The sequence below is a fragment of the Tursiops truncatus genome, chromosome 2 (genome assembly GCF_011762595.2).
Source record: "Tursiops truncatus isolate mTurTru1 chromosome 2, mTurTru1.mat.Y, whole genome shotgun sequence".
In the NCBI taxonomy this organism is placed as follows: domain Eukaryota; kingdom Metazoa; phylum Chordata; class Mammalia; order Artiodactyla; family Delphinidae; genus Tursiops; species Tursiops truncatus.
Window position 1 is genome coordinate 34,695,107 of NC_047035.1, and position 19,360 is coordinate 34,714,466.

The 19,360-nt window shown below is 34.0% G+C and overlaps 1 protein-coding gene across 8 annotated transcripts in view; it reads right to left on the reverse strand.

Annotated features, from left to right (window-relative positions):
• PALS1 (protein associated with LIN7 1, MAGUK p55 family member) overlaps positions 1-19,360 on the reverse strand; it is a 100,394-nt gene that overhangs the window by 47,340 nt on the left and 33,694 nt on the right. For 6 of the 8 annotated variants that reach the window (XM_073800336.1, XM_073800337.1, XM_019922313.3 and 3 more), the window contains 2 exons: positions 16,102-16,625; positions 1,810-2,018 (listed from right to left, as the gene is read on the reverse strand). In XM_073800336.1, the coding sequence (XP_073656437.1) occupies positions 1,810-2,018; positions 16,102-16,468 (576 nt within the window). In that variant the 5' untranslated portion in view covers positions 16,469-16,625. The remainder of the gene's footprint in view (positions 1-1,809; positions 2,019-16,101; positions 16,626-19,360) is intronic. The other 2 variants (XM_073800338.1, XM_073800339.1) reach the window with 1 other exon arrangement.

Here is a 19,360-nt window from a genome sequence, read left to right on the forward strand (position 1 = left end):
ACAATTCTCAAGTATTACTGAAGGCTGTGAAAGCAAACTTTGAGAAAATCTCCTTGATATAGAATCAATACTTTTACAATTGTGAACCATGTACATGTTAACTGTGCTAAATCTAATATTGAAAATTGAGTTTTTAAAGTCCTTTTTAACCATTTCTTTCTCTCTCAAAGCATTACTCTTTAAGCCACTTCTAGTTCTTTGCCTCTGAACTCCTAAAACCCTTTAAAGCTACGTTGCCTCCTTTTTTTTCCCTTTCCTTCCAGCCTTTATGTTGTGTCACTTTCTTCCAATGGAGCAATTTAAATCTCTCTTGCTTATATCATTCTCTTTTCTACCTACTGTTCTTAACAAAACAAAGCCCCAGTACCTAGCTGGACAAACCTTCCTCCTAAATGGGAAGAGAAGGATTACAATTATCTATTATGTATTCCTCCCAACCCTACACAATAAAAGTTATACTATATTTGTGAATAAATAAGATCAAAGTACTGTCAGCTATTTCAATCTCTATAAGGAATTTTCAGGAAACCCATTTAAACTATAAGTAAAACTACAGGGATAATTTATTAATGAAAAATTCTGCATATTTAATTTCAATAATAAAAAATGAGCACAAAGAATAGGTCTCAACTAGGTCTTTTAACTAGCAGATGGGAAATTTCCCCTCTAGAAACAGGTCCCTAGGTCACACTCCTATCCTGAGCAACATGAGACTTCTCTCTGCCACTCTTGCACATAGGACCTTCGCTCACTGTAAGCATCTAAATGAAGAAAATACATTCTGTGCTAATTCAAAAAGTGCCTCCTAACCTATTTTACGTGTCTGTAGCTCTGGAAGTCCTACCCTTCCCTCAGCCCATTTTCTGTTTTGTGTCTGGGTTCAGTGAAATAGATTTACCTGATGGGCTTCCAGAATTATTCATTTTAAAATAACTTAAAATCCTGTAATAATGACAGAGTGTCCACCCCCCAAAAATAGGAGATGGCTTACTTACATCCTTTTAAAACCTTCAATTTAAAATATGTTTGCAGAGGGACTTCCCTGGTGGTCCAGTGGTTAAGACTCTGTGCTCCCAATGCAGGGGGCCCAGGTTCGATCCCCAGTCAGGGAACTAGATCCTGCATGCCGCAACTAAAGATCCCACACACCACAACTAAAGATGCCACGTGCTGCAACTAAGACCCGGTGCAGCCAAATAAATACTTTTTAAAATAAATAAAATAAAATGTTTGCAAAACACATTGAACACTAAACATCAACAAGCAGCAGACACTAGAACTTAAATATCAGCATGTTAACATGAGATACTCTCACTGTACATTAAAATTTAATTATTTTGGACCTTCTATACAGTAACTATAGAGGAAAAACTTCAAAATACCTACAAGTAACAAATCTTAGAAGTTACATATTTATGATACCTGATTATCGAATATAATTTAACCTCATCAGTATTAATTTATCTCAGTTTATAATGTATAATGCTTAAAATAAAACTATACTACATTAAAATTTTTCCCCTTTAGTAATTTAGACAAATATTTCTCTTACTATGCAAATATGTAGTTGTATATACAAACCTAATGCTATTCTCTTCATGAAACAGAGCCCTGACTGTGAACTAAGCATATATTTTTTTCAGGATAAAATACACGTAAGCAAATTTTTCCTAACACAATAAATTATTAACATGTGATCAGCAGTAATTCTAACAAACCTTATATTCACACCAGTATTTTCCAAGAACGCTGCCTTACTATCACTATCAATTACTTTGTATATGTCAATGAGACGTTCAGAATACATACCTCTTGTGCAAGGTCTTGCGCATTGGAGATAAGAGGAAATGGAGGACTGGCCTTGTTCATGTGTACTGTGACAGCGTTGTATATCTTAAATGCATTCTGGAAATCTTTATTTTGTACAAGTTGTAAAAGCAGTGAAATATCCTCCTGGCTCTGAGAATCTACCAAAGTATGTTGGATATGTTTAAGTGAAGAAAACAGGTCTTCCACTTCTAGTAGGAGAAGGAAAAGGTATCCAAAAATTAATTTTCTGTCTTAATTCCACATGTATTTTAAGATAAAATTTCTTGAACCAATAACAAAGTTTTCAAGAAAAACAAAACTTGCAAATATTTTTGAGTGTCAAATCATTGTCATTTTACTGATTTTTAAGTAAGACTTTAAAAATTATACAACAGAATAACTTTTTTTCAAGAGTGTTTTAATTATGGAACTAATACATATCACTATAAAAATAAATGAAGGATAGAATACATAAATGAATAAAAAATTTAAAACCACCAATAGTCCCATCACTTAGAAACAACTTAAAAAAAAAAATCGTACTGCATTTCCTTTTTTCATTTAACAGGGCATTTTCATTGTTTTCCCACATCACCAAACAGTCTTTAAAAAACTTATAATGGCTCCATGATGTTCTATTATATGTCTAAACTAAAACTTATAATAACCAATACACTAAGTTGAGCATTCAGGGTGCTTCCAATTTTTTGCTAGTATAAGTAATGAGCATTTCTGTACATAATGATCACTGCTATGTACAGTAAAAATGTCTGAGATTCTGGTGTTTCTTAAAATAATTCCAAGAAACAGAATTTTTAAATAAGATTCTGACATTTTAAAAGCCAAAGAGTTTTCTAGGGAGGTTTTACTAATTTATATCCCATTACCAATATTTTTACCAATATTCAAAATTACCATTTTTAAAAACCTTCCACTTCTTTAACAGGGAGGTTGAAGCTTACTCAGGCACTTCTTTTGTGGTTCATAGAACTCCTATGAACATGTGAGTCTCCTAAAATTTTACTGAAAATCTGGGGCATGTGTACATATGCACGTTCCCATTAGTGTGCACGTGCAGCACATACATTTTTCTGGAAGAGGGTTATCCCAAAATGGTTAAGAACTACAGTTTATCTCCTCTCTGACCCCCAAGAGGTAGATATGTGCACATGTATACACTTTGTCACATTTGCTCGAAATAGTTTTCTAATTTTTCCATGTGTCTGTTAATTGCATTTGTGGTACCTTTATTGTAGAAGTTTTCGGCTGTTATGTGTTGAGAATGGTCCACCTTTCCCTGTGTGATTTCTTTCACTGTCTAAGCTTATAAACTCCTTCCCCTAGGTCATTAAATGTTTACCTACATTTAAATTTTCTAATGGCTTCTATTTTGTAGTTAACTTCAATCTATCTGGAATTTTGTTATAGATTTGAGGGGAAATTTTAACTTCATTTCTTTTCTTCCAAATGGTTAACCAATTATTCTAACACCATTTATTGAATAATCCCTCCTTTTCCACTGATTTATGATACCACCAAATTCTTACATATATCAGGGTCTGTTTCTAGTCCACTGGTGTATCAGAACCACAATCTTCTTACAATAGTATTATAGTCTTTGCTCATATTGATATGACAAATACTTGCTCATTACTTTTTCAAAAATGTCTTGACTTCAAATGAGCTACAGAATCATTTTTAAGATACCTCCTCACTCTCTATTTCCTATTCATCCAGAAAGAAAAACCTATTGAGATGCTGACTAAAATTAAAACTGTAAATGATTCTGGGAAAAACTTTCAGTAGATAGTATCTGTGTATATCTGTGTCTTATACAGTCACATTAAAAAAAAAAAAGCAGAAAACCTCTTGGTTTAAGTCTTTCTGTTAGTTTTCTTCACACAGGACCTGTAGAAAAGTTACTCATTCTTATTTATCTTATATCCTACCAGTTAACAGTTGTTAAATGTTTTATAGGTTAGAATAGCTCTTCTGTTGATTCTGAAGTTCCCTATCTTTTCCCCCCCAAATCAAAACAGCTTTAGCTCTCCTTATAAAAATTATGTATGCTCTTTAGTAATTTAAAATGTACCAAAAAACTGGGAAAAAAATTGAAAGTCAAAACTGTCATTTGAATGACCTAAGAAGTTGTGATCCAGAACTAAATAAAACTTGAGAAATAGCCAGAATTTAACCATAAGTTAATGTTATCTACAAGAGTAGACAGAATATAGATAGGGGAAATTTAAAGATGTTGCTCAAACAGTACAAACTGTCAGTTTTAAGGTGAATAAGTTCTGAGGATCTAATGGACAGCAATGGTGACTAGAGTCAATAATACTGTATTGTATACCTGAAATTTGCTGACAGTACATCTTAAGCGTTCTCACCACACACACAAAAGGTAACTATGTGAGGTGATGGATGTGTTAATCAACTTAATTGTGGTAAACATTTCACAATATCACATTGTACACTTTAGATATATAAAATTTTTTTGCCAACTACACTTCAATAAAGTTGGGGTGGGGGAAGAATATGGAGTGTCAGATTTCATCAAATTCGAAGAAGTTACCACAGAATTACCTAAGTGTATAAAGAATTCCCCGAGTATAAAGAATTCAATAGCCTTAAAGTATCTTTAGAGCAAAACAGGAAAACATTTAAATATCTTAAAAGGAAAAAGAATTACAAAACCAACAAAGTAGTTAAGGTAATTGACTACAATCTTAAGGAGACTATAGACTTTCTGAGTGGATAATGAGACTTCTGTTTTAAATTTCAGTAATCGTTTAAAGCGGCTCAGCCTGGTTGTCAGGGCAATGAGAAAATCGGGAGCTTCAGGATCTCACTGCTGAATGAAATCAGTAAGCAACTTTAGACAGCCCAGAAGGTAACAAACTCCCTACTATGTCTCTTCAAGCCCAGGGGGATTTAAAATTTTAGAGACAAAGAAACTTCTACATAATCTCTGTGTACCAAAGCCACCCACAGACACTAAAATACTGACATTTAAAAAAAAAATTTTTATCGTAGTCATACCTCTCAGATATAACTACCGGTATTATTTTGTCATACTATATATATATATAGCCTTTCAGACTTGCAAAAAATGCTGATCCTAACCATAGAGGTCACATTGTAAATGTTGTTTTGTAATCTGATATTTTCCAATGTCTTTAGAATTCATTCTTAGGATAAAATTACTTATCAAATAATAAAAACATTTAAAACTTTGATACATATTGCCAAACTGCCCTACAGATTTGTACTAACTCATACTCCTACCACTGAAGAACTTGAGTGCCTGTTTCTACAAACAGCCCAAATTTTTCACTTTTGGTGATCTGGTTAGGAAAACGTATTTCTTTGTCTAGTAGTGACATTTAATGTATCTTCACAAGGTTAACATTTCTTCTTTCATCGATTTTCTCCTTATCTTTTGACCATTTTTCTACTAGATTATTTTCCTTAATGACTAGAATTACAGAGATTATATAAATATCCCTGCAGTCTTAAGCAGAATGTACTAAATTTTCTTGCTGTATCAGAACAATGGTTTTTAATCAAGGATATTTATGAGAATCACTAAGGAAATTTACAAAGATATTTATGTCCTGAGTTCTACTTCAAACACAATCAGAATCTCCTGTGTCTTCTTTAATTTTATATATATATATATATATATATATATATATACATATATATATATATATATATTTTTAAAGTTGACTATGTACCCTTCTGGTTAAGAACCAATGACTTACAGGCTTTATTAACAGCAGTTATTGTAATATTTTAAGACATGATATACTTGGGAATAACTAAAGCACTCACACCTATTTTCTTCTATACTAAATAACCTTGATTGCTGTATTGAATTTTTGTGTCTGCTTTATAGTTATTCTAGTTCCTCCTTTACAACTATTCAGTATTTCCTTTTGTTGCCCTCTCTTACTTTCGTAGTAAACACAGCATAGAATTTTCATTTTTAGAATATTTTACGCACAAATAAAATACTGTAGTCATAAGCCAGCAAGGAAATAGGAAAAGTAAGGTAGGGTAATCTAAACTAGGGATGGCTTAATGAGAGATAAAACTGGAGATCAATGGCCTTATTTCACGATATCAGTTAACAGCTGAGATGCAGCACAGAGAGGCAACAGGAATTTTTTTTTTTTTTTTTTTTTTTTGTGGTACGCGGGCCTCTCACTGTCTTGGCCTCTCCCGCCGCAGAGCACAGGCTCCGGACGCGCAGGCTCAGCGGCCATGGCTCACGGGCCCAGCCGTTCCGCAGCATGTGGGATCCTCCCAGACCGGGGCACAAACCCGCGTCCCCCGCATCGGCAGGCGGACTCCCAACCACTGCGCCACCAGGGAAGCCCAGGCAACAGGAAATTTTGTGGTTAATCCAAAAGGGATGATTGCTTTAAAGTTCTAAGAGGGGTTTCCCAGGTGGCGCAGTGGTTAAGAATCGATCACCTGACAATGCTGGGGGCACAGGTTCGAGTCCTGGTCCGGGAAGATCCCACATGCCGCGGGGCAACTAAGCCCCTGAGCCACAACTACTGAGCCTGCGCTCTAGAGCCCACGAGCCACAACTACTGAGCCCGTGTGCCACAACTACTGAAGCCTGCGCACCTAGAGCCCGTGCTCCGCATCAAGAGAAGCCACCCAATGAGAAGCCTGCGCACCACAAGAAGAGTGGGCCTCGCTCGCCGCAACTAGAAAACGCCCACGTGCAGCAATGAAGACCCAACGCAGCCAAAAAACAAAAAAGAAAAAAAAAATTCTAAGAAATCAGTAGGCTTCTCGTGTTGATAGGAAGTTAGGTAAGGAATACAGGTTCCAGAGGAAGAGTAAATCTGGTCAATTTTTTCATATTGTGTTCATACTGAGGAATTCTAAAGACATTAAAGACCATCCGGGACAGTTTAAAATCCAGAAAAGAAAAAAAAATCTCAGGGTCAAACTGGAAATGTCTTTCTCTCAGGAGATCAGGGACCAAGATAAGATCTATAGGAAATAGGAAGGCTGAAAGCAGAAGAACTATACAACTGAGTCCCAAAGAGGCTGTTGACTTAGTACCTATCTACTTAAGTAAAGGCTATCAGGAGAACTTAAGGACCATGCCAAGTGCCAGAAATAACAACTTTAACTGGGCTTAAGGTTCAAATTTTGTAGGTTAGCATCAAGGTTCAAATTTTGTAGGTTAGCATCAATTTAAACTTGTTAATTATCATCCTTTACAAATTCACTAACCTCTATGAAGTCCTATTCACGTTTCTGCTGTTTAATTAGTAAAAAGTGTTTTCACTGAAATTATCTTTTTTTAGGAGTTGTCTCCAGACTTATTGCATTAATCAATGTTGCCAGACTAAATTGAGATCATTTGCACTTAAGCTCAGCTTTCACAATGAAATATCACCAACCCGTTATTTGTAGTTGAAAAACTACAAATATGTATTTGGTCTGAATTACACACTAGTCACTGCCGATATTGAATAGAAAGACATAGAACAATATTTGTATTACAGACATATATACATATATATTATTTTATTTAATCCTCATAAAATCTGAGAAACTTTTCCCAATTTAAAAAAACCCACCAAAACCTGAGACATACATAGTTCAGAGCAAATCTCTACAGATGGAGAAAATGAAGTCATACAGAAAAATGGCACCTGGGTGAAGAATCTTTTTGAACTTCTAAGGCAGTGCTTTTTCTGCCATACCAAGGGCTTAAAAAAAGATAAATTTTTGTTTCTTTTTTAGATTTTAGGGCTTGATTGTGACATGTCATTTATCTGCTTTAGAAAAGCTGTCCTAAAGTGTCTTTCTGCCCAATATAGCAGCATGCAATGTACACTGACTAGTATTTAGAGGAGCTTACACATTCTATTTTACCATGTACCTGTACGAAGAATTTCCTCTAGTTAACTGTGTTTGTACATGTTCACACATATAATACACCCTCCAAATGCTACTTTTATAATACTGTTGCATTTTATTTCTGCTGTTTTAACCAAGTGTCTTGTGCTTCAAATATTTTCTCAGAGTATTTTATTTCAACTCTAACATCACAATAGTATGCTAGGCAGTACACTGTAAAAGTTCAGCAAAAGAAACCAAAACTGCAGTTCTTGTGAATGTAGAGGCTATGTATCTTTTTGAGAAATATTGTAAAAATATCTTTGATGGTGTAGCACTAGCCTGGGTAACTAAGTAGTTCAGCAAAATTGATAACTTATGATTTAAATGGGAAGTTTTCAGATAAATTCCATATCTGCTTTCATGGCCAATTTAGCTGGGAAATTTTCCAGATAGCATTCTTAGGCAGGAAAGCTCCCCAAGTACTCTCATGCTTCAGGTTCAAATATGTTTCCATGACAAATGTTTAATGAACAAACAGAACAGATTAAGTTACTAGACAATCACAGTTTTTAAGACTTCATTAAATATAAATATATAGCTTGACAAGAAGATATGGATTAAACCATATGTAGCTGAAACAAATAAATATGTAAAAGGAAATATGAAACAGTAAATGATATAAACTTATTTATAAAGACATGAATTTCATCAGAGGGTTTATCAGTTTAATGGAAATTAAAAATGATGCTGCCTCTGCCCAATAAAGTTTTAAGGTCACAGAGAAAGCAAAAAATATCTATCGCATTAGTCTTAAAATACTGATTATGATAAATTTTATTGGAAAATTCTGAATGGAATTCTGACAAAAGGTCTTTTCTTTGATATTAAGTATGATGTCATAATGAAAAATAATTGTTGGCAATATCAACTCTGGGATTCTCATTCTGACACACGTTCATTTTAGTTTCATATAAAAATTCTTAATTTCAAAAGGTATTTTGTTGTAGGTTTAAAAAACTTTGTTTCTATATGGTATATCTTTAAAAGCATTTTACAAATACATATTATGCAAAACAGCAAATTTTCTACACATAAGAAATGTTCCATTGTATGATATAGTAATTAGATTACATACTACTTAAACGAAAACCACCTAAGTTCTTCGAAATTCTGTGCAATTCCAGAGGAAATTTGAAAAATCTAATCAGATGCAGCTAAATCCATCCTGTCAAATATGTACCCTCTTTTATAATAATGATGAAGATAGACAACAAAGAGAGGACAGACTAGAGAGAGAACAGAGACTCCCCATATACAGATATCAGAGGCTCCCTTTCCCATTCCCATACACAGAGACACAACAGGCACAAGGAAAAAGAACCACATGGACAGAGAAGTAGAGAGATAAATAAAGAACACAGGGCTAGCAAGAAAGAATGACACAGGTGTAGAGCGGGGAGTGAACAAAGAAGGGGTTACGGAGGAAGAGCAGTACCCAGAACAAGGCAGGATGGAGGGAAGACAGAAATGAGGACAGACACTGTGCTGAGGGGAAGGCAAAGGCAGGCATGGCAAATCTGGCTTTGGTGATAAACTCCAATCTGTAGCAACTTCCCTAGAAGCAAGTTCTTTATATCTAGTTCAAATGCCTTGTCCTGCAGTTTGATCTATTTCCTCTTATTTGATGTTCAGTAGACATTGTTTTAAGTTTCCCATTTCCTCTAACGTTTCATACAACAGTTAAATCTTGATTATTTATGTTAAAAGAGAGGACATATTATCTAAAAGCAAGAAAAATCACTTACATTTGGCTTTGGGATACAATTAATCAGATAAATACAAACACACACATAAGCCCACAAATCCACCCCCCAACACTCTCCTCTCCTCTTGGCCCTCTCCTGGCTGCCTAAAATATAAAAGAATGAAGACTCTAAAATGGGCAACAGAAAGCAATCACCAAGAGTTGCTCTATCTGAAAATTCTATCTTCAAACACCCAAGACTGGAGAATTGTTTGGCAGTAAGGGTAAACAATAAAATTACTCAAGGAAGCTAAGGAATCTCCGTTTCTGGAGATCTTTCAAAGCAATGGAGATAACCATCTACCTTGGATTAACTTTGTTATTTTCACTTACTGCTATCATTTACCCCACATGAAAACAGTTTCTACATATCTATTCTAGCATTAATATTCTTCCGTTTCATTGTTTAAATAATACCAATTCTTTTAACCTATCCTCAGAAATTTCTATATTTCAACCAACTTCATGACTTTTTCCTGAACACTTTTAAAGATTTCTTCTTTTCCCCTAAACTGTACAGTCAAATTGACTATTCAGATGAGGAACTTAATAGTATTGAGTATGAGGAGATTATACCAGTTTCCAGTACATCTATCCACTGACTCGAAATTCGAATGTTCATTTAGGAAATCTTTACTTAAGTAGGGATGGGTTGTCTTTCCTTTTTCTTTTTTCTTTTTAAATTTAAGGACATAAAATTCAGATCTCTGAGCTTTGGTTTTCAGTGGACTAGGTTAAACTGCATTTATTAAAAATAACGAGAAGCTCATGAAACACCCTGAACAGTAATTAATCATTAAAAAATTGCATTACAAATTAAAAAGAAATTCTAAACAAGCATACAAGCAAAGACAGTTGAGAGAGATGGCAGAGCAAAAACCTTAGCCCTAAATATAAGACAATGGAAAAATATCATTGAAATGACTACTATTCAATCAAGTACAAAAGCTTCATGATTTTTCTCTGGACAAAACTGAAATGAGTTTGGTGAGCAAGAAAAAGACCCAAATTTGAAGGCAGAATACCTGGGTCCTAGTTATGACTTGGATCACTTACTAGCTGCAATATATATCACTGGAAAATCCATCTCAAGTCTCTGGGCCTTTCTATAAAATGAGTGGGTTTGACTTGGATATTATTTCTCAAACTTTCGTTAGTGATCCATTAAAAATGTGTATTTTTAAATTTCTCAACCCAGTATATACATCCCTATTTGAGATAAAAATTTATAAATACTTACATGCAATATAATATACCTTAATATCTTCTATTTTTTTCTAGTTCTTAAAAAAATTACTGGTTGGGCTTCCCTGGTGGCATAGTGATTGAGAGTCTGCCTGACGATGCAGAGGACACGGGTTCGTGCCCCAGTCTGGGAAGATCCCACATGCCGCAGAGCGGCTGGGCCCGTGAGCCATGGCCGCTGAGCCTGCGCGTCCGGAGCCTGTGCTCCGCAACGGGAGAGGCCACAGCAGTGAGAGGCCCGCGTACCGCCACAAAAAAAAAAAAAAAAAATTACTGGTTGATAGCATGGCTAAAATTAAAAAGACATATTGATATAATAACAAATAGAAGCAAGAATGTAGAGAAACTGTAACCCTCTCATGCTGCTGATGAAAAGGTAAAATAGTGCAGGTACTGGCGAAAATATGGCAGTTCCTCAATAAGTTAAAACACAATTACCATTTGATCCAGCAATTCCACTCCTAGGTATATACTCCAAAGAATTGAAAACAGATGTTTAAACAAAAATTATATGTGAATATTTGTAACAGCACTATTCACAATAGCTAAAAGGTAGAAACAAACCAAACATTCCACCAACAGATGAATGGATAAACAAAACATGGTATTTCCATACAGTGGAATATTATTCAGCTATAAAAAGGAATGAAGTAATGGTTCATACTACAACACAGATGAACCCTGAAGACATTATGCTATGTGAAAAGAAACCAGTTACAAAAAGCCACATACTGTATGATTCAGTTAGATGAAATGTCCCAAATAAACAAATACACAGAAAGTAGATTAGGGTGGTCAGGAGTTAGGGGGAGGAGAGAATAGAGAGTGAATGCTTATGGGTCCAGAGTTTCTTTCTGAGGTAATGGAAACACTCTACATAATGGTGATGGCTGCACAATCTTGTGAATGTACTAAAAACTCATGAATTGTACACTTTAAAAGAGTGAATTTTATGGTATAGTAAAGCTGTTATTTTAAAAAATGAAGTAAAAAATTACTGGTTAAGATCCACAAACTAATTTCATGGACTAAAAGGTTAGATGATCTCTGGTAGCTTCTGGTCCTTACAAAAGTTAAATTTTAGTCAAACTTACAATGTGCAACATGTTTATATATGTGTTTTCACTTGATCCTCAAGAAAATACAGAAACTGAGGCTCAGGAAACTTAAGTAACTTGTCAAAGGTCAATAGCAAGTGAAGGTAAAAAGTATTTAAACTCTACATTTGACTCCAGGCATCCCTGTACCAATATGTAATGATATCATGCATTTCTGAACATAAAATGATTCAAGTCTTTGCAAAGAGAAAAGTTAAAACCTATTAATACTTTATAGGTGGAATGAAGTTTTGATACATTGTGTCAAAGACTAAATGGTATAGCAGTTAATTATTTTTCAGTAGCATTATGCATATTTAATAACCAAACATTACATGACTATACACATATTCTAATGAATTTTTTAATCTTTATTTTAGGCTAGTTCTAATTTTAGCAATCTGAACAAATCAAAAAATCATCAAATGTCCCAACATTTTAAACATAATACCAATGGGTCTAATCATTTCATTTCCAGAAAAAAAAAATTTCTCAAAGAATGCCTAATAAAGTTTGGAAATATCTATAGCAGTTGAGCAAAAATTTAATAGCAAGAATAATTAACTTCTCAGAAATGTATGAACTCAAGGTTTATTTGCACTAGAATTTTGTTTGCTGCCTTTAAATAAACTTTATTTTAAAAGCCAATCTTAAAAAAAGTTTATCACAAGCCAGCAAAATTCCAGCATTTCCCACGGTCAATCAAAGTCAAATAACATCAGAAACAAATGTGGAAGAAATATTTTATTTTATAACATCAAACACAAGAATACTCTTGACTTAAAAGTCTGAATATTCAGAGACACCTGGCAAAAAATATGTAGATACTAATAAAGACTGAAACATGGTATTATTAATATTACGAAAATATTTTATTCATCCTAGTTTTCTTCCCCTTGGTGTGTCTTTTTTATTTTTTCTTAACACTAGTAGCATCTGGTGTAAATCAGAAAGTCCCTAATCACAAATTTCAAGAATCTCCTTATTAGCCACAAAACAGATAGCTCGCCATGGTTGTGTGATGGGTGGGTGTGTATGCCTTTCCTAAGGTCTCTTCAAAAGTGTGGTAATCATACAGTGACATCCATGATAGATAGCAATGTTTCCTAGTTTATTCCCTTTAAATATTCTGTCTACTATATTTACTTGTCCACAATCCTGGCCCCAAATTACTTATCTTTGACCATAAAAATCAATCAAACAGTGAATTCTATAATCTAAAGACATCTGAAGATGATCCTACTCTACCTCATCCTACCTGCATTCTGCTCTTTTCTCAGAATTTTTCTCACAGGGTAGCTTGCTTTACTTATGAAAGAGAACAAGACAATGATATTGTATTTGTAGCAAAGCAAGTTTGAATAACTCGTGCCAATTTTACGGAAAGCCTCCCTAATATATCAAAATTCTTATAATTTATACTACTAATATTATTCATTTGAAATTTCCACATCACTATTTTCTAATTTTCAATAAGATTCTAACTGCTTTTAAATAAGAAAATTCAGTTTATCCTTTCTGAATATTTTCTATTAATTCCATCCCTGCATTTTTATTATTATACAGTGCCGAATTTATAAATATGTTCATTAAAAACCACCACCCAGATACTTAAAGTATCTAACCTTTCCAATCACATTTTCAATTCTTTAAGGAGAATTTCCTCTACTCACAGATAAATGATGATGTATCATTTGGAAACTGAAGGCTCCCTCTCAAAGAAATAAATCAGTTGCCCCATCCTTCCCTCATTTAACACAAGGTTGCTGTTTCTGGCTGTGAAAAAGGCTGAGAAGTTGTCTCCTGGCATGTGTATATTAATCAAAACACTGGCAGGGAGACTCATACAACTTTAAGGGAGTACTGTTGTAGTCTGATGTGTTAGCAAATTATAAACAGGAAAAAAAATGTCTGATACAAAGCTAATATACTTCATTTTAAAATGAAAACTTAAAACTGAGTATATCCAAAAACTGAAGATTTGACTGACAATAACAACCTTATAACTTTTCATGTTTCCTACACTTAACACATTTGTGTTGAGTGTATTAAAATTAAATCTATCACTTATTTCTCAAAATATGAAATATTCTCCTAACCAAGAAATGACTTACAGATACCTGGTACTACATTTCAAATTACTTTAAAATAAAATATAATAAACAGCCTTACGTTCAAAGATTGCACAAAGATAACTTTTAAAACCACACTGGATTGCAAGTTGGAAGAAAATATATCTGTACTTTAATCTATTGTTGTAGAAAAATTAACCAAGCAGCATACAAAAAGAAATAGGAAAAAGCAAAAAATTTAAGAGAAATGGTCTTCAGTTTTCTGTGGTTAGGTAAAAAAATAAATAAAAATTCCCTAAGTGAATCTGGCTTAAGCTGTATTTGTTTCCTCATGGAGATTACACGAATATTGTCTATTAGATGGACTTTTATGCCTCATACAATTAAAGCAAATGGACAAATACATTAATCTTAAAGAAATTTAAACAGAAACCCAGAAGACTCAATCCAGGCTTGGGTTGGATATGTTACAATGTAAGCTTTCTCCAAGTCACAGAGAATATTTACAGAATATTTTAATATAAAATAATGGAGTGGTAGGAGATGAAGGCCAATAAGAGGCAATTGGGAATGAAACAATTTTACTCTAACAAAACTCTTAGGGAAAAAGAGCATAAAATTCCTTCACATAAATGTATTGTAAAAAATATGTAATCTTTCTGTTTTTACTATAATGCCTTTCATCTGAAGGCATTTAGCAGACTTCACTATGACTGAACACACCTATGATTTCTTAAGTCACAGAGAAGTGTGCACACTGCTTTCTGTCAAGAAATGTGGATCCTTAGTAAATGTATAGCAAAGAAAAGAAGCAGATGTGATAAAGTAGAAACTGTTCTAGACTAGATATAGTATGTATGGTGTATATACCATATATAGTATATATGGTACCTTTATATATACAGATTTAATATATATGGTATACTATATACAAAGAGAGAGTACATATGGTACCTTTGAGTAAATCAGAAAAAGGTGTTCCACTCTTGGTAGCCAAAGCTCTGGTCTAGTGAGTGAAGAGCAGGCTGGATATCAGTCTCCACTCAAACCCCCTGTTCTTTGCAGTACATCAACTGCATATCCAGATTAGGCAAATTCAAACTTGGTCCTACCACTTAGCATGGAGTCTTACACAAGTGATTTAACTGAGGTTCAATTTCTTTTTCTGTAATGGATATTACAGAGCCCTGTTAACAGGACTACTCTGGGTACTAAACAGAAAGCTGTTTGCTACAGCATCTAGTACAGGATTCAACAGACACTTAAATAAATGGCAAAACAACGACGAAAACCCTCTCCTTCCATAGAAAAGTGAAGTGTCTCTCTTTTCACATCTATAAATAATAAACCACTAAGAAATAAAATACTTCCTTTTAGTTAGCCTGGTTTTAAGGGAACACAAGTTAATGTATACCACTGACACTAGTTCAGGAATCTCTCCTGTGTGTGTGTAGGAAGAGAGGGCAGTTAAGTTCAATTATGAAATATTTTAAGTTTGGAAACACACATTCGACATCAATTTCTCTCACAGATTCATAATGCCTATTAGATTATAAAGGCTACAAGAAGTACTGTAATAAGAAGCTGTTTAACTTATTTAACCAAGTGTTCTCAAAATTTATTTGATCACAGAATTCTTTTTTATTTATATCTATTAATATCTCATGTCACTAGTTTTTTTGTTTTCTTCACAAAATGAAATTTGGGAATAGTTAGTATAGGATTATGCCATAGGAATAGCACCAGTTCTCATTAACAGCCATTAATTAAAGAAAATCAAATCAATGTTAAGCTACATATATTAATTTTATCACTATTTTACTAACCTTAAGGAAATCAGAAATTCAAAATCTGAAAACTATTTTTCAGTAATTTTGATATAAAAGTTTGAGTTTGAAATAAAATGTGAATTTCAAGGCTTTAAAAGTTAGGTCTCATACATAAATTTTTAATTCAAAGATTAGATATAAAAATTATGTTGTAGTGACTGAACACTTAGGATATGTGCTTTAGCTCTACATGGCTAACAGTAAACAATGGTCATATGGCCTTTCCGAGAAAGGAACTGATCTTGGTCTGAATTCAAATTGCTATTACTTACATTCTCTTATATCCCTCCTCCCTCCTATACACATTTATGTCACGGCAAGAGAAACAAAAGCAAAACATTTTCTATTATTCTACTGTTTTTACTTACCTAATATTTTCACAGCATAATGAGGACTTTCTAAAATAATTCCTTCCTCTGTATCAAATATAGGGTTATCTATTCCAGTTTTTGGAGGAATTTGGGCTAGTTTCTTAAGTCTCATGGAAGAATTAAGGTCAAGTTCTTGTTTTTTCCCTTCTTCCTCTCGCCTACGCCTCATGTCCTCCTGTTGTTGCCGAATACGTTCCAACTGTGCACTTCGACGTACTGGCATCATCCTGGTGCCCAAATCTCCAGGGCAGTCAACAGCCATCTCTCGGTGCTTCTGATGTTCCTCTGGTGATGCAAGATCAACATTTTTTACTTCGTTGTCTGATTCCTCAGTAACATGCCCATTCATATGGGATGTTGTCATGGTTATCTATAAAAACCCGTACCACTTTTTATAATTCAATTTTTCCTATAAAGCCAATCTCTTGATTCTGTAGTATAAAATCCATGTTACTTCAAAAAAAAAAAAAAACTTCTCACATCACATAATAATGCTATGAAAATGTATCCATGAAGGAAATCTAAGGGGAAAGATGGGGAAAAAAAGTATAAGAATTACAATATAAAAGTAGATTTTTTTACATAGTCCACTTCCAATCTCTATCTCTACACAATATAGAAAATATCTCATAAGTATATAATATTATCTTGCTATATAGATTAAATATTTTCCTTTCATTTTATAGATCTGAGGAAAACAAGGTGTTTCAAGAAAAAAAAGTACCCTCTCAAGTATACTGTTTAATTTTACAGCTAAGAAAAATGACGTATTAGAAAGTTTAGCACAGCAAGAAAATAAGAAGGTTCTGGGTACTAGTTTAGTAGAGAATGAGATATTTAAGGTGTAAAAGTATTTTAATCATCTTTACAGTTGTCTCAACACAATCCTTTATGCTCAATTAATATACATGAGATTGAAATCCCTTCCTAGTTAACTCCTAAAGAACCTGGCATACAGCAAGCCATGTTGTTGACTCGATATAAAGGCAGCACTATGGGAGACAATTCACTTTTCGGAGTTTATGAGATGAAGAAGATACCCAATGAAAAAGAAATTTTAATTAGCAGCTAAGGCATCTACAGGATAAAACTACCTTAAGTGAGAAAAAGACTATGTCAGTTATCAGTCTTTATAACTGGTGGCATTAAAAAAAGAATTAGGGTTAATTCTTTCAGAGGATTCATTTAGAGAAAATGGTAGTATCTGTTACCACTCAAAAATGTTTTAAAGTCACACTATACAGCAAACAAGAACATATTGGACTTGGAGACCAGAAGACTGAATTTTAATTCTGGCTCTGCTACTTCCTCTAGCTTTATGATTTAAGACTAGTTTCTCTCTCTGAACCTTAGATTCCTTTGGAAAATTTATTCATAGAATTGTTCTGAGTTTTTTTTTTTTTTTAAGATTTTTTTGATGTGGACCATTTTTAAAGTCTTTTATTGAATTTGTTACAATATTGCTTGTTTTATGTTTTGTTTTTTTGGCCGCAAGCATGTGGGATCTTTGCTCCCCAACCAGGGATTGAACCCGCACCCCCTGCATTGGAAGGCGAAGTCTTAACGACCAGACCACCAGGGAAGTCCCCTGTTCTGAGTTTTAAATGATATAAAGTTTTAGAACTAAAAACTATTTATACTTATATTAATTCTTAGTATTAATTTGATTCTCCTATTTTAAAAATCCTTCAACATATTTTAGACAAGAAAAATATTTTACTGGATGACAATGGCTTTTCATCAAGCCATTTCTTGGGCATAAATAGGCAGATTATTTATATATGTGCAAACCCACACATTAAATCTAATTAGTCTTCTTTTGCTCAAGACTTTAAAAATATTTACAATAATAAACCTACTACCTCCTTGAGTTGAGTAGCACTCCAGTTAATAGGTTGGTTAGAGAACATGCCAACTAAGCAAAAGCTGAGTTTTCAGATGATATTCCTAATGCCAGCCAGTCTTCTCTCAAGCAAACATCTTGTCACAGACTGCTTAACACAAACCCACCCTAGTGGAAAACCACTAGACCAATAATCTAGTGGAAAACCACTAGACCAATAATCAGGAAAATAGATGCAAGCTACATGAGCCACTAGAATTACATTTTCACAAGAACTCTGGTAGATTTTTCTGTCTTCCGTCCAAATTATAGCTCTATTTTTTTATAATTATGCGATCTACATAGAAATACCTTATTTATCATTAAATTGCCTTCTTTTTCATTAAAACGAGAGCTATTAGAATTATGTTAGATAGGGACTTCCCTGGCGGCCCAGTGATTAAGAATCCGCCTGCCAACACAGGGGACACAGGTTCGAGCCCTGGTCTGGGCAGATCCCACATGCCTGCGGAGCAACTAAGCCAGTGTGCCACAACTACTGAGTCTGCGCTCTAGAGCCCACGAGCCACAACTACTGAGCCTGCGTGCTGCACCTACTGAAGCTCGCGAGCCTAGAGCCCATGCTCCGCAACAAGAGAAGCCACTCAGTGAGAAGCCCGTGCACTGCAACGAAGAGTAGCCCCTGCTCGCTGCAACCAGAGAAAGCCTGTGTGCAGCAACGAAGACCCAATGCAGCCAAAAATAAAACAAATAAATAAATTTATATATTAAAAAAATTATGTTAGATAATTCTTGTTTTATAATATTGATTAAATGCAAATTTATCTTATTTAATATTTTCATTACAAGCAGAAATTTATGTAGGAGTTACTGTAGTGTTATGTTTAATTTTAAAAATTTAGGAGTATATTTACTTCCAGAAAATTAAAACTCTCAACTTTCTCTACTTACAACATTTATGGGATATTAAAAATCAAACTTAATCATGAGTATTTTTTATTTATATATATGCTGGTCTACAAAAATTATGATTTGAAATTAAAACTTAGCTTAAAAATTATAAGAATGTGTCCATATTCACTGTACTAAATCATGGAGGTGGAAATTACAATCATGCAAGAGAAACTAGGCCAGGTGATCTCAGTCAGAGTTCTCATGCTTGGACTATAATCATGCTTGTTGTCTATCTGGATCTAGTCTTTTACCCTCAGAAAAATTTCTGCAACCTGATATTAATTCACTTAAATCTCCATTTTGGTCACATCTCCCTTAGCGTGTTCATAGTCCACTGGCCGAGACAGCAAAGAAAATGAATGATTATTCTTCTCAGTTGATTTCTCCTCATTAGATTCTAAATTTGTTAAAAACGGGTCATTCATGTCTTATTTTTATACCTTCCCTGTACTTAACACA